Source organism: Myxocyprinus asiaticus, chromosome 20 (genome assembly GCF_019703515.2).
Source record: "Myxocyprinus asiaticus isolate MX2 ecotype Aquarium Trade chromosome 20, UBuf_Myxa_2, whole genome shotgun sequence".
Lineage (NCBI taxonomy): Eukaryota > Metazoa > Chordata > Actinopteri > Cypriniformes > Catostomidae > Myxocyprinus > Myxocyprinus asiaticus.
In genome coordinates this window covers 41,396,318-41,413,582 of record NC_059363.1, presented here as the reverse complement: position 1 = coordinate 41,413,582, position 17,265 = coordinate 41,396,318, and the positions used below count along the sequence as shown (strand labels likewise).

General features: G+C 35.8%; 1 protein-coding gene across 6 annotated transcripts in view; it reads right to left on the bottom strand.

Annotated features, from left to right (window-relative positions):
* The window catches only part of kiz (kizuna centrosomal protein), a 134,866-nt gene that overhangs the window by 47,534 nt on the left and 70,067 nt on the right, over nt 1-17,265 (bottom strand). For all 6 annotated transcript variants that reach the window (XR_007892188.1, XR_007892186.1, XR_007892187.1 and 3 more), the window contains 2 exons: nt 10,601-10,720; nt 10,068-10,235 (listed from right to left, as the gene is read on the bottom strand). Coding sequence is in view for 2 of the 6 variants with exons in the window: in XM_051646224.1 (XP_051502184.1) it covers nt 10,068-10,235; nt 10,601-10,720 (288 nt within the window). In the remaining 4 variants the exon portion in view is untranslated. The remainder of the gene's footprint in view (nt 1-10,067; nt 10,236-10,600; nt 10,721-17,265) is intronic.

Sequence of the window (17,265 nt, the reverse complement as noted above, 5' to 3'; positions counted from 1 at the left end):
AATGGCCGACTTCCTGTTGGGCAGAACTAATAACTATAACTATGAAAGTTGTCCGGCTTCATGTGAACTATATATGTACACATTTTGGTGACTGTAGGTGAAAATGGGGGTGCTACAAAGGCCGTCTCACACACCCATTTTAAACCTGTTAACTGTCACTGGTCAACAGTTGGGCCGTTTGAGTGTGGCTAAAAAAACAAATGCTTTGTTTTATATCAAAAACTTCTCATTGTTCACCTACCTTGTATCAAATTAAATCTTAAAAACTCAACTTTCATCTTCTGCAGTCTATTTTGCAATTAGAACATTACAGTGAAAAACATATATTATTTTTTAAAAAGAGGGCATTTTAAAAGAAAAGCCACATGTGAGTGACAGTAAGCTACTTATGTTTCATGTTCTCTGCTTATGATCCAATCCAATGACTGAAGAAAAAACAGCATGCAAAATCACTAGGCTCCTTTGAGATGAGCAAATTCTGCGAAGAACTTATTACCGGTGATCACCGACAGGTGCATGCCGGTTAGAAATCTGTCCGACTTGCTGTGATATCATGACCACGTATGTCAAAAATACTCCCACGAGGTGGCCGCAGTTGTAGCAGGTAGGTGGCGCAGTTGCTTTTCCAAGTTGCGTGAACTGCAAACACGATGGGAAATGACTTAAACAACCGTAATGTTTTGTTCTCTTTTAAAATGTTTGATTTTTTATCTCTAATATCATGTTTTTATGTGTATAAATTATATGTGAATATTCCCAACATTCTGGCCAGTGCAATCTCTGTATGGGATATGTGACTGGTATCATATTTCTGAAATATCTAAAATACGTGTCTTTATTAAATAAAAATTTATGGAAAAACACGTCTTATGGGGGGAATTAAATAACAGGTACATTGAGTGTTTTGTTTATCATATTTATTTTCATTTAAAAGCAACAGAATTTAAATTACATCCACTTTATTAACAACAAAGCATTTGAACATGAATCACGAGATATCTTCCTCTGATCTCGTAGCGGCTGATCCACTATGAGAAGTGAGAACTGTCCGACCTTACAGCTCTTATTTCACACCTCCCCAGACCGCACCAGCCTGCTCTCATCTACTTTCAAGGAGAGGTGTTTGGCATCTCAAATGGGCCTAACTGATGAAAATGGACTCAACCATTTTATCCAAAACATGGAAAATAGGGGGTAAATGGGGAAAAAAAACCTGACTGATCCTCTTTTTTATGTTATCATGTAATCAAAAATGTCTAATTTCAATAAAATATTGATATTAATTAATTTTTTTGCAATCAAAATCGATCGCTGTGTCCGAAATCGTTCAATCATTCACTATTTCCTATATAGTAAATGGCAGTGAGTGCACTATATCTCAGCAGTGAGTGAATGAAATGAGTAAGTGAATTCGGACGCTGACATATACACCGAGCATCGCAGCTCTGGGGCTGTCGCAGAAACAATGTCACATATGACCTTTTAAAATACTTGGGCCCGGTTGCATAAAGCACCTTAAGTGTAATTTTCCCTTAAGACCACCCTAAAGTTTCCCTTAAAATGAAAGGATTGCAGAAAATAACCATTAAGTGTTATTATGTAATTTAAGGGGTTTATAAGTAAAACCTCATGATCCCTTTCGGTTTCCCTTAAGTATTTATTTTTTAGTTACAAACGCCCTTAAAACACATTAAAGGAATAGTTCACCCAAAAATGAAAATTTGCTGATAATTTACTCACCCACAGGCCATCCAAGATGTATCGGAGTTTCTTTCTTCATCAAAACAGAATTGAAGATTTTTAGGATTTCATTTCAGGCCTCCTCCTTTAAACAATACAAGTGAATGTTTTTTGACGGTCCAAAATGCATATTTAGGGTGCATCATAATAATCCACACAACTCCAGTCGACAAATAAAGTTCTTCTGAACCCAAACGATTGATTATTTTTAGAAACAAAACAATACTTATATACTTTTTAACTACCAATGTTCGCTTCCGTAAATCTCTGTGACGCGCTCATGAGAGGGATGACGTAAGCTCATTGGTAAGGTCATGCGTCACGTGGAGGAGGAGGCAGGAAGCGCGTCATTGTTTACAAGAGGAGCGCTGTACAAAAGTTTAACTGTCTTTGCTGTATATTTGTATAAGTGTATTGTTCAAAATGGTCGTTTGGTGTGTGTATCCTGGATGCTTTAACCTTCAGAAACCCCAAAGAAAATGCACGATGGGAAAAAGATTAACTTTTCATCGATTGCCTATGCATGATCATGAGCGATTGAAGCTCTGGCTTATCACGCTGAACCTGGATATCAGTACACCCCTATATTCTCTCAAATATTGGAGGGTGTGCAGTGAACATTTTACCCCTGAGGATTTCAGACCAACGAAAGAAACAAAGGGTCGATATCTGTATTCATCGGCTGTGCCCGTGCTGTTTTTCCAGCAAACTCAGGTATGTGTGAAAACTTTGTTAATGTCACGCCTCCCTCGGGCTCTGCACCTCCCTCAGCGCTCCGCTCATACGATTTCTAATTCACAGCACCTGAACTCAATTCACTCGCTCATCACTGCCTGCATAAATAACTTCACTGTCAAGTCTCACACAAAGGACTCTAGTTTGACCGCGCTGCTCTCACGCAGTATTTACCTGTCTGTATTTGCTCTTGATCTTCGTCGATATCTGTTTAGTGCTTACCCTGCTGCCTGTTACCTCTTCTTCATTTTGTGAAGCTTCTCTTCTGTGTGATATCACCTGTACCATTGATCTCACTGTGTAAACCCTGTGAATCTCAGTAAACGCTCTTGCACTTGGTTTCACTAACTACAACTTGTGTGGCTTGAATTCCTGACAGTCATATAGCTTATATATTTCTGCTAAAGAAAAAGCACAAGTAGATAATGCAACGGCATTGCTCCGAAATAAAGGATTGTTATTTACTGCAGTAATGGTTTTTTTTTTATTAGTTGGAAATTATTTTATTTTTATTTATTTTTTTATTTTGGACTGTTTTGGTTTGTGAACGGTGCTTGGTCTGTGCAAGTTTCTCTTCCTGCCTCCTCCACGTGACGCATGACCTTACCAATGAGCTTACGTCATCCCTCTCATGAGTGCGTCACAGAGATGTACGGAAGCGAACATTTGCAGTTAAAAAGTATATAAGTATTGTTTTGTTTCTAAAAATAATCAATTGGGTTCAGAAGAACTTTATTTGTACATTCACTTGCATTGTTTAAAGGAGGAGGCCTGAAATGAAATCCTAAAAATCTTAAATTCTGTTTTTATGAAGAAAGAAACTTAGATACATCTTGGATGGCCTGAGGGTGAGTAAATTATCAGCAAATTTTCATTTTTGGGTGAACTATTCCTTTAAGTGTTGCATAAAGCCCCTTAAGTGCCATTTTTCTAAGTAAACCTTAAGGTTGGGAAGTTAAAGGGTTTCAAAAAACAAGATGGCTTAGTTTATATAACCAATTGAAGAGTACAGTAGGTCAAGATGATTTATTTTTCGATTGAAAAACTATTGCAGGAGTACATATTTGACCATCACATAATATAAGAAATCACCAACAAGCTGGAGGGCGATCTAATAGAAACACACAGAGAAATGTGCCTAGTATTTTCTGCTCGCTGCATCTTTATAAACTGTATAAATGGATGCATTAATATCATGACGCAAGTTCATTTGTGATATATTGCAAATATGTACAGTACTGTGCAAAAGTTTTAGGCACTTAATATGTTTAAAAAAAATTAAATTAAAAAAAAATTTAAAAAAAAAAATTGTCTTAAGATGGTTATTTATATCTTCAGCTTTAGTGTGTCAATAGGAAAAATACATTTTAGACTCCCAAACATTACTTTTGCAAATAGAAAATATTAGAATAGAAGAACAGGGTGCTCTGCAAGAGATGGCATTGTCCCCACAGAGCCTCCCACTGAACATCAAGTCAGTCTGGGATTACATGAAGAGACAGAAGCAACTGAGAAAGCCTAAACAGGTAGAAGAACTGTGGTGAATTCTCCAAGAAGCTTGGTACATCCTATCTGCCAACAACCAAGAAAAACTGTGTCCAGGTATACCTAGGAGAATTGGGGCTGTTTTGAAGGCAAAGGTGGCCACACCAAATATTGATTTAGCTTTTTAATGTTTACTGGACTTTGTATGATGTTAATTGAAAAATGAAAACTATTTATGGCATTATTTTTGAAGATATCCTCATTATGCAACATTTTTCACAAGTGCCTAAAACTTTTGCATATACTGAATATAGGCTATATATCTTACAGTCTTACTGACCACCACTAATATTTGTAATTTAGGATGGTAATCAGTTCTCATCACAGTTAAACTAGCATCTTAACATCTTGCACCACCATCCACCCCTTACCTGACACAGTCATTAAAATTCAAAGGTGTCTTCTCAAGAGGGCACTTACCGGCTGTGAAAGCAGAATTCTTCATTAATTGGTCTGCATGCAAAACTCAGGATGTTTATTTTTTTACTTACACAGGAAAGATTTGAACTCAAAAAAGTGTTTGAATCTATTAATTTCCAGGATCGTACATCATACAAATGGAAATCCGCCTGTGTTTCCTCCAGAAATTAGTTTGAAAAAATCTTTATGCAGTTATCACAAATGACAGTGAAAATTGCTGAGAAAAGGAACAGATGTCATGTGACGATACTCCCCTCCTACATTTATTCCCACTTCAGAAGAGGTCGGACAATAATGTACATATTAATAATGATAGTGAGGAAATTTAATAGTCATTTAAATTAAAACAAAAATATATAAGTATTTTCTATGTGGTAAAATTGCCCAAATGTTGGTCGGGACATTTCCGATCTTCTGAAAGTAGGTAGGGACATGTTGTATCCATGGTAACAGTAGAATTTTATTATGGTAAAACCTTGCTCACTGTAGTAAATCCCTTAACAGTTTCCCTTAGCTAAGAGAAGTGTCTAAGGGATTATATGCAACACCCTCATGCCATTTTCTTAGGTAAGGGGAAATCACACTTTAAGTGTTATACTTAAGGGAAAAACATAAGGTGTTTTATGCAACCGGGCATTGGGCCTTACTTGTTATTCTTATTAAATAATTTATTAATACAATAAATCTTCATTCTGTTTAGGCAATAGTGTGAGGTTTCTATGGTTACATGGGCTGGCCTTTCTCAGTTTAGAATGCGACATCAACCACACAATCATTTCGAGTGATACAGAGGAATTATCTTACATAATTTATGGCAGAAAAAATATAATATGTTTGTTGAAATTGAAAATAGTTGCTGGCTCCAACTGCTAACAGCACTTACATTGTAACCAGTTATTTTAGAAGTTATTATAATATTTATAATCTTGTAAATGTCTTATATAATGTTGTGCAATAAAATGTTGTCACTTCACGTGTGGTTTGAAAGGTGTTTCTAACATTAGTTTTGTTTAGATCCAAAACTTTATATCTTACTGTCCCACCTTTATGGCATTATATATATATAAAAAAGACCTGTCCTTGTAACTGATCTTTTTGTATTACTGTTCTCAAATTCATATTGTGTTTAATGCCAGTTCCTGCCGAGTTTACTCAGATAATTGTGCAGATGTGGTCTTTTGGGAATCATTCACCAATGGAGCTTGGCTGTCCTCTATTGGGCGTTTCTGGTACTGCGTCTGAATAAAAACGACCAAAAGGTCATTTTTTGATATATCGACCTAAAATTTGGATCACATCTGGGTTACACATGTGGCTAATTTTCTAATATTTTTACATTTCAGTTGATATTTTTAGTATATTTTATTTATATAAAAAATAAAAAGTTTGTGCAGCACATTTTCATTACAATAAACTTAAACTTCTATTACTTTTTTCACTTTAAAAACTGTTTTCACTTGCACAATAAACTGCCAAGTGTCTTCTTTAAAAAGAGACCAGGCTTAGGTCTGTACTCCCTAGCATTCATGAGTTACAACCATTTAAGTTTACACCCAAATATAGGAATAAAGGAATAATAACAATTAATCTGTTGCCATGGCAACACTATTTAGGATATCAATAACATCAAGTACGCATCTAGAGATGCAAGGGTTCGCCTTATGCAATTCAAGATTTTACATAGAGTCTATTGGACCCCCTCTAGACTGCATAGGCTTGGTCTTAAAGACACACCCACCTGCTGGTGATGTCAATCAGAAAATGGAGACACAACCCATGTCTTTTGGGGATGTGTTAAGATCCAAGAATTTTGGTTGAGGATTCAGAGTTTTATGTGTGAGGTATTGGGCTGTCAAATTTTATTTTGCCCGAGAGACTCTGTATTTTAGGAGATGGGGCGGTCATTAATTTGGAGAAAAAGCACGTAAAAAACTGGGTGCTAACTAGTATTATGATTGCCAGACAGATAATTTTAAGGGGTTGGAAGTCGGCTGGAGTGCCCCCATTTCAGGAGTGGTGTTCGGAGATGGCCAGGGTGGCAGCTTTGGAGGAGGGGGCATCCAGAAGACTGGGGAGTTTGTGGAGAAATGGGGAAAGTATCTGTCTTTTTTGGAGGGCTCTTGGGGAGGGACAGTGCAGAGAAAGGTGTAGTGGATGTGTGTTTATTATATATATTTTTTGTTTTGTTTGTGTGTCTATGGTTGTGTGACCACTGGGGTTGTTGGGAGTTGGGGTTAAATGTTGATTCTGTTTGTATGTGTTTTGTTTTTCATTGTTTAATAGTTTAATCAAAAATAAATAAACTACAAAAGAATGAAATAAAAAGAAACTGTCTCAATATCTATTGTGTGAAAATTATTTCTATCAATTGCTTAAAATGACAACTGTCCCATAGTTGTGTTGTCATTTCCATTACACCAAATATTTTGCACCTAATATATATATTTATTTTAAGTTAACCAAGTTGACAAAAGAGTCAGTGAAAAGCATGCTTATGATGAAATACGAGACAAGTAATGATTGAACAAAACAAAATCAGGATAAATATCCCTTGTGAGCAGCAAAATTTTAATTGGCCGTCATTTCCAATCAAGCTGTAATTAGATTTTTTCATACAATATTATTTAATTGTATGTATTTTGAATACATAAAATATTAGCTATAAAATTAGCCTTAGCAAGATAAAGGAGTCTTATAGATGTAGTGGGACATTCAGAATTTTTTTCTGTTTTTTGTTTTTTAGAAAAAAAATGACATCTCCTGTTATGCACGTACATAAACTGTTGGCCATTGTTAGTAGACAAATTTTAGTGAGTGTGAAAAATGTTTTAACAAGACTTTACATTCTAGAAGAACTTAATGCTAAAAGTGCCTTAAGTTGAAGAAACACCCATCTCATCCTTTGGTATAATTGCAGAAAACCGAACATATATTATAAAACTACCCGAGAAAAAATTATCATTTTTTTTCAGTGGTAAACTGTGAAGCTGTAAGTCTAAAATAACTTCTGCTGAAGGCCAATACAGAGTACAGAGCTGAAAACCACACCGTCTTTTTCCAGAGCAGCCTGTATTTCTCCTGAGGTTACCTGTGGGTTTTTCTTTGTATCCAGAACAATTCTTCTGGCAGTTGTGGCTGAAATCTTTCTTGGTCTACCTGACCTTGGCTTGGTATCAAGAGATCCCCGAATTTTCCACTTCTTAGTAAGTGATTGAACAGTACTGACTGGCATTTTCAAGGCTTTGGATATCTTTTTATATCCTTTTCCATCTTTATAAAGTTCCATTACCTTGTTACGCAGGTCTTTTGACAGTTCTTTTCTGCTCCCCATGGCTCAGTATCTAGCCTGCTTAGTGCATCCATGTGAGAGCTAACAAACTCATTGACTATTTATACACAGACACTAATTGCAATTTAAAAAGCCACAGGTGTAGGAAATGAACCTTTAATTGCCATTTAAACCTGTGTGTGTCACCTTGTGTGTCTGTAACAAGGCCAAACATTCAAGGGTATGTAAACTTTTGATCAGGGCCATTTGGCTGATTTCTGTTATCATTATGATTTAAAAAGGAGCCAAAGAACTATGTGATAATAAATGGCTTCATATGATCACTACCCTTAAATAAAATCAGTATGAGTGCATGATCAGTCATATTTTCAAAATCAATGCCAAAATTTCACAATTTCTGCCAGGGTATGCAAACTTTTCAGCAAAACTGTATGTATGTGTGTGCATATATATATATATATATATATATATATATATATATATATATATATATATATATATATACACAGTGGTGTGAAAAAGTGTTTGCCCCCTTCCTGATTTCTTATTTTTTTGCATGTTTGTCACACTTAAATGTTTCAGTTCATCAAACAAGTTTAAATATTAGTCAAAGATAACACAAGTAAACACAAAATGCAGTTTTTAAATGAAGGTTGTTATTATTAAGGGAAAACAAAATCCAAACCTACATGGCCCTGTGTGAAAAAGTGTTTGCCCCACCTGTTAAAACATAACTTAACTGTGGTTTATCACACCTGAGTTCAATTTCTCTAGCCACACCCAGGCCTGATTACTGCCACACCTGTTCTCAATTAAGAAATCACTTAAATAGGACCTGCCTGACAAAGTGAAGTAGACCAAAAGATCTTCAAAAGCTAGACATCATGCCGAGATCCAAAGAAATTCAGGAACAAATGAGAAAGAAAGTAATTGAGATCTATCAGTCTGGAAAAGGTTATAAAGCCATTTCTAAAGCTTTGGGACTCCAGAGAACCACAGTGAGAGCCATTATCCACAAATGGCGAAAACATGGAACAGTGGTGAACCTTCCCAGGAGTGGCCGGCCAACCAAAATTACCCCAAGAGCGCAGCGACGACTCACCCAAGAGGTCACAAAAGACCCCATAACAACATCCAAAGAACTGCAGGCCTCACTTGCCTCAGATAAGGTCAGTGTTCATGACTCCACCATAAGAAAGAGACTGGGCAAAAATGGCCTGCCTGGCAGAGTTCCAAGATGAAAACCACTGCTGAGCAAAAAGAACATTAAGGCTCGTCTCATTTTTGCCAGAAAACATCTTGATGATCCCCAAGACTTTTGGGAAAATACTCTGTGGACTGACGAGACAAAAGTTGAACTTTTTGGAAGGTGTGTGTCCCATTACATCTGGCGTAAAAGTAACACTGCATTTCAGAAAAAGAACATCATACCAACAGTAAAATATGGTGGTGGTAGTGTGATGGTCTGGGGCTGTTTTGCTGCTTCAGGACCTGGAAGACTTGCTGTGATAAGTGGAACCATGAATTCTGCTGTTTACCAAAAAATTCTGAAGGAGAATATCCGGCCATCTGTTCGTGACCTCAAGCTGAAGCTAACTTGGGTTCTGCAGCAGGACAATGATCCAAAACACACCAGCAAGTCCACCTCTGAATGGCTGAAGAAAAACAAAATGAAGACTTTGGAGTGGCCTAGTCAAAGTCCTGACCTGAATCCTATTGAGATGCTGTGGCATGACCTTAAAAACGCAGTTCATGCTCGAAAACCCTCCAATGTGGCTGAATTACAACAATTCTGCAAAGATGAGTGGGCCAAAATTCCTCCACAGTGCTGTAAAAGACTCACTGCAAGTTATCGCAAACGCTTGATTGCAGTTGTTGCTGCTAAGGGTGGCCCAACCAGTTATTAGGTTTAGGGGGCAATCACTTTTTCACACATGGCCATGTAGGTTTGGATTTTGTTTTCCCTTAATAATAACAACTTTCATTTAAAAACTGCATTTTGTGTTTACTTGTGTTATCTTTGACTAATATTTAAACTTGTTTGATGATCTGAAACATTTATGTGTGACAAACATGCAACAAAATAAGAAATCAGGAAGGGGGCAAACACTTTTTCACACCACTGTGTATATATATATATATATATATATATATATATATATATATATATATATATATATATATATATATATATATATAAAAATTAGAATCTGCTTTCATATTAACATTGTTTAACAAAATACATTTAATGCCTTTCCAATACTACCATATTTACAAGAAAAAACAACAGTTAAAAAAATCTTAGAATTAGATGCCATGACTGCAGAAAGCATTGTACCTGATCTGATCTGGCTTTGTTGCTGATGACCAGTGAGTGTTGATAAGATCCTTGGGTAACAGGCATCCCTGAGACAGACTGCAGGACAGCAGGGGCAACTGCTGCAGAACCACAGCACAACATGCTTGCAGATCCACACTGTCCAGACTCCCACGCTGACTACATATACTGCATATATATAAAGAATCCTCAGCCAAGGCATGAGTGTAATTATACACATATATATCAAACTGTGGTTTATTTATCCACATGTGCATGCAGACACATTAAAACAGGGAGAACAATAAACTGCCAAGTTAATCTGTGGTAAAGGTTTTTACACATTATCATTACTGATCTACAAGGGGTTACTATAAAAATTCATAATTATTCAAAACCCTTTTGTAAACCAAGATTTATTGCTAGAGTTTTGTTGGTGTCAAAGTAACGGCACTTAAAGGCAAGAAAACACAATTTCCTCTAAATCTGAACACTACACCATCATGATGAGACAAAGACTCAAGCACGGAAAGAAAACATCGTCCCTCTCTGACCTGATGATATCTCTGAGTTTCTGCTCACTGATTGTACTGCTTCGGTAGAGCCATATATCTTTAGCGCTGAGACGTTGCTCGATGTAGTCTAGAAGATGACACAATCCTTCCATGGAGAGCCTGGGTAAATTGACAACAATAAGAACAAATAAAGTTTATACTGGTATACAGTGCTGTGCAAAAGTTTTAGGCACCTGTGAAAATTTTTGCATAGTGAGGATGTCTTCAAAAGTAATGACATAAATAGTTTTCATTTATCACTTAATGTCATACAAAGTCCAGTAAACATAAAATGCTAAATCAATATTCAGTGTGACCACCTTTGCCTTTAAAACAGCACCAATTCTCCTAGGTACACCTGGACACAGTTTTTCTTGGTTGTCGGCAGATAGGATTTTCCAAGCTTCTTGGAGAATTCGCCACAGATCTTCTATCTGTTGTCTCTTTATGTAATCTCAGACTGACACGATGTTCAGTGGGGGGCTTTGTGGGGGCAATGACATCTGTTGCAGGGCTCCCTGTTCTTCTATGCTAATCTTTTCTATTTGCAAAAGTAATGTTTGGGAGTCTAACATTTATATTTCCTATTGACACACTAAAGATGAAGATATAAATAACCATCTTAAGACAAATGCTTTTGTGAAACATCTTATGTGCCTAAGACTTTTGCATAGTAATGTATGTTACTGTGTTTAGCCCATTATCTTCAAGCTGTCTTTACATTACACTTCTTTTAAGGGCAATTCTGTTTTGGCTGAGATTCAAAATGAAACGGCATTCATAACACATTTTACTTCTGTAATGTGATGTGTTTCTGAGTGAAACAGGATATTCAACTGAATATTTATCCATTGGGAATTGATTGGATAGTAAAAAGTCAAGTCATTTTATTTGTATAGTGCTTTTCACAACACACATCATTTCAAAGCAGCTTTACAGGAAATCATGCATTAGCAAAAAATTAAACTGTAATATCTATAAAGTCTTAGAGTGATCATTGTGTAGTTTGGTTAAATATGATTGTAAATTGTGTATAGAAATTAAATAATAATTGTATTTAGAACCGCTGTGAGCAAAAATCCATAAGATGTTGGTTAATGGAGAAAAATAACCTTGGGAGGAACCAGGCTCACTGTGGGGGCCAGTTCCCCTCTGGCTAAACATCATGAATATAATGCCAATATTAGTTATTTATGTGCAGTGCAAGTCATGGTTTCAAATTTGTAAATTAAGCAAGCATTAAGATGAATTGTTAAAAAAAAAAAAAAAAAAAAGCTTTTTTACTTCTAGATTAATGACTAATGTCTTTGAAGTCAATCCTGGATCAACTACAGAAGTTGCATTGTCTTTTGTTAGTTGGCTGATGAAGGCTTTTTCTGGCAATTAAATGATAGTCTATGTATTCAATTTCAAGAGTGTAGTCCATCAATAGACAAAGGTGATACAGGCAGAGAAGTGGCAGCTCATCAGAATGGAGCCAGACCTGTATGCAAGTTTGCAGTCGATTGTGGAGGACTACTTCCCTCCTGAAACACTGCCTGCAACCACCTTTGAGGCAGCTTTGTGAAATGTGGAAGGTTAAGTTCACCCTCAGGAACATCTTGACATATCCCAATGGTAACACTTTTTCAAATCTATTTATAAATTAATTTACTTTGTTAACTATAGGCAAGATTTTCGAAAAACTACAACAGTAGCCTAAAACAATGCTGAAATAGTATGGACATTATAATTTTTTTTAAATGAATGTAAACAGATGAATCATTTGCAATAGAGCCTAACAGTCGGGTTTCGGAAGTCAAAAAATTTTAAATAAATAAATAAATAAAATCACACACATTTTTTACATAGGGTAATTGATTTTTAATTATATCTTAAACAGCGTTTGAAATTAACTTTTTGGCACTCCGGCCACTGTGGCTAGTAGTTTTCCAAGGTCACTAGCCACTCAGCATTTTCACTAACCAAAATCCCCCATCTCGCAAAAAGTGATAAAGGTAACTGGAGACTGTAACTGTATGCATTTGTTTGGACTTTTATTTAAACAAGAATGATATGAGTTCAGCAGGACACAGGCCTAATGGTTTAAGTAACCAATAAAATATCCGATGGCAAATGCCAGTTAGAACAGGAGTAGGACAGAACAGGAGGAAAATTTGGCAATAATGTTTTTCCATAGTTCATGGAAGTTTCAAATTGTACTTGCCTATGAAAGTTTACATTGTTCTACCATTGTTTAACAGTGGCATTTGTAATGACAAGGCCATTAGGAAAGACAATGTGTGGCTTCACATTACTCTGGTTAGGTTGATGTTGATTGTCTTTTCTAAAAAATAAACTGTAATGTTCACAGTTGAAGCTAGTAAAAATGAAGTCTAACAGATTCCCTAACAGATTTAATATGAAACTATACAAGTTACCAGTTAGAGTTACTGCATTAGAAAGTAAGGATGATGATAAAAAAAAAAAGAAATGATGATGTATTTGTCTCCTCTTTACCCCATCAGTGCTGTTTATAATGTATGTCTAGCAGTTTGAGAGGTTTGACTTCCTCCATATAGCACTTTATACTAGAATGTTGTCTGTAGAATTCAAATGGGTCACATAAGTTTTGTGTTTTCCACTGGCCGCCGCAATACTGAGTGAAGCGCGACTGAATCACGCAAGTTTCACACTGTGCTGTTCCAGAGCTCTGGCGATCTTATCTCTGGACCGCGCTGGTGTGCGCTGCGGTGGTTCAGGCGAAAGCACGCTTCATTTGCCCCGCACAGATGCGCGTGTTATTTATGAGAGGCATGAATACCATTACATTTCCAGACTGAGGTTGTTAAACGATGGTATATGCTGCTGTTAATACTATTAAATAGAAATAGTGTTTAATACTATTTAGGAAATAGTGAATGAGTGAACACATGAGCGATTTCTGACACAGCACAGGAATGTGTATTAAGAGAGAAAAAGGGTCAATTTTGATTTTGTGTCGATTTTAATCATATTAAAAATATACTCTACCAAATACAACATATTGAATTTAAAATGCAATTAAAAGAAGTAATGTATTTGACCCTACATTCATTCTTAGGTGTAAAATGAGAAAAAATTCCCTGTCTGTGAGCAATAGATGGTTCTAACAATATGAAATATTGTTTGTGCCTCTTTTTTTTAGTGAATTCATATCTCTCTTACACTGATGTATTAAGCACTGGGTGGCACTTATAGACAAGCTTCAGCAAAACCCAGATCCAAATCCCTAAACCCACACCGCACAAAATGGCCAAACATAATTTATGACAATCTATAATGGGCCCTGCCTCTCTTTGGCAGGTTGTTTCCTGGAAACACCCTGATTAAGCTGCCTATGTGAATTATATCCATGACATTCTGTCGAGCACAATCCATCTGGGCTAAGTCCTCTTCAGAACAGCTGAAACAACCCCCCCCCCCCCCAGCTCCGTCATCATCTTCCCCTCTAGTTTATTCGCCCGGGCTCTACAAAGCACAAAACACCTAGACCACATCTAGAACATAGATGTGTCCATACTGCACACTTCTGCACTATTCTATGCCATTTTGTAATGCAAGTAGTGCAAGAAGTATGTTAACACTGAAAATGCAATGAAAAGAATATCAGTTGAATGATTTACCATCACCCCACACTATGTGAATATGGACGTAATTTGAGATAAAAGTGTTGAACCAATGTTGGCTAACACGCTAAAACTAGCGACAACACACTGCATGCATTTGAAACTTCACTTCTGTCAGCTACAAAAACAGCGAATGCTTCCATGTAGTAAAGCACTAAGTTTTCCATTTGGGATGATACTACACTTTGAAAATTCATAGGTGCATCTCTTTTACATTTTACTTTTTTACAGCCACAATAGTTCCTCTAGCACAGGGGTAGCCAACCCTGCTCCTGGAGAGCTACCTTTCTGCAGAGTTCAGTTCCAACCCTGCTCCAACACACCTGCATGTAATTTTCGAGTAATAATAATTGTGTAATACCGTATATTGTGATACCGTGAAACCGTGATATTTTCTGAGATTGTTATCATATCGTGAAAATCTCATACCGCTGCAACCCTAGTGTAGAGATTACTACCATAAAATTGCTGTTTTTTTTAAGAGAAGACTGACAATTTTGTGACAGGTAGGTGTCAGTTTACTGCTTTCCCCATTCATTTGCATGGAATCTGCAAATGGTGACTTACGTGAGTAACACGCTAGTTGATCGTTACGCTCTCTCCTATGCTAAAAACGCAGAGGTTATCAGAAGATCTCTGCCTTGGTTAGCTGGTGCAGGTGTGTTTGATTTAAGTTGGACCTTAACTCTGCAGGAAGGTAGCTCTCAAGGAGCAGGGTTGGCAAAAAATCATATATTCTGCTCCTTAAAAAACAAAAAAATGGCACTGATATGTCAATTTTTTCTGAAAAGCATATGAAACTTAAAAATGACATGTTGAGGTACAAATATGATATGAAATAAATGGGTCAAAATTCATTACAAATTCAGCATCATACTTGAAAGGGCTTCACACTGGATCCATTAAAGTCTACTTTAGTGCTGGTCTCTTCTTTAGAAAATGGCAGAATTACAATGGGTTAGTGGAAGGATCAACTGAAGCACATCTGAGATCTTTGAAAACACTGAAAGGACAGCTGCATGAAGGGAATGCTCGAAAGAATACAATGATACACACTCCTCTCTAGACCTGAGCATACGATAGACTTCACATTCGCATAACAACATGCACATCACAGTATTTACTAAATGCTAAGATTGATACTAATAGTTTCTCCTTCACTCACATAAATACACAATAACATTATAAGAGCTTTGTTCTCAAGTAATGCTCACTAAACTGAGCTTGAACCATGGGAGTGAGGATTTCTAAAAAATCTATATGAAATGCTATTCTGAAAATTTAACACAATAGATATATACAGTATGTGCTCCATCTTGCACATAAAAATTACAAATTATTTAATGTTTTTGCATAATTTTCTGGTAAATTTCTCATTACTGCAATGCGTTCTGCTTCAAAATAAGGTCTATTCAATGTAGTATAAACAAAATAAACAATTACAGTTTTTTAAATAATGTATTTTGTCCTCAAGACCAAATAGTGAATAAAAATAATTTATTTGATGTTCCAAACATGACTATCTGGATAATAGAATGAAAATAACCTAGTGTCCATCAAGCCATTTCACTGTTTTGCAACACTTTTTGACTGCCTTTTCAAAACACAAATTTTTTGTGAAATAAAGACTTATTCTCCTATGCATCAGCAAGAAGTTCAGTCATGGATACCTAGATACTTGTCACCTTACTTTGTTTCAATAAAAAATTTTGTAGGTTTGTCTCTTTAACACTTTGCATTCTCATTACCACTCAATTTGAAAGACAATGAATTAAAAGATCAATTTCGACAACTACATTCAATTTTACATACCCCAGTAAGATGGAGCAATAATTTTTGCTCACTTGTAATGGGTGCCCTTTTTATTGGAGTTTTTGTGTTAGATCATCTCATTACAGCAACACACTTTAACATTACTGCAACATTTGTATAATTGTTCCGGTAATGAGAAACTATGTCACACGGAAAATATTCATTATTTATTTCTCAGTATTTTAATTTTTTTTTTATAGTCTTTTTAGTTCTAATATGAATACATTTTTAACATTCTTAATGCATTATATTGTTATTTAGTTTGAAAGAAAGGGAGCTGCTACTGAAGTTAGATTGGCAATATTGGGAGATATAAGCATATTGGCCAAAACAATGTTTTGATATTTTTTGTTACCTTTTCAAAAATATCAAACTACGATAACAAACTACGAGTAAGCCAAAAAAAAAACAAACAAACAAAACAAAAAATTATATATATATACATATATATATATATATATATATATATATATATATATATATATATATATATATATCTACTGAATCCCGTCTGGCTAAGCAGAAACGTGATCGCGGTCGAGCGAAAACTAGAGTGAACAGCGGCAGGGTATTTGATTCCTGGAGGGAACTTCGTTCGGTTTTGGGGATCAAAACCGACCCTGAATTGGCGTTCTTCTTATTGGACAGGTAAGCTTACATAACTGCAAAGCATGTGAAATATAGTGCCATAAGGATTGATCTGTGTAATTTTTGCTAACTTGATCTTGCCTGCTAATGCTGATGAATTGTAAGCTACCTTGCTTCATAACTTTCAAATAATTTCAACGATCTTCTCTTTATACTAAATTCAGGTATGCTGATTCACAGTAACTGACATAATGTTAATCTGTAATTATTCAGCAAGGTAAACTACAATAACACATGACAATGTTCAAGATAATGCAAAAAGTCCCATTCATTAGTGTAATGTAACTTGGTTATAAAGAAAATATATACATTCTATTATTATAAAACAATATATAATATAACGATATATCAAAATGACAGTTGTGATGGAATCACATTGATACTGAATTGTGTCAACATATTTATAATGTACAGTCTATTTTATAAACAGCTACTGTCATCATCCCCAAATTTAGCTAACAGCTACTGATAAAGCTGGCTAGCTAGCTAACGCTGACATAGGCTATCGTATAAATGCAGTCAATGTATCATGCAAAGAAAAGTGATTACTTCAAACTA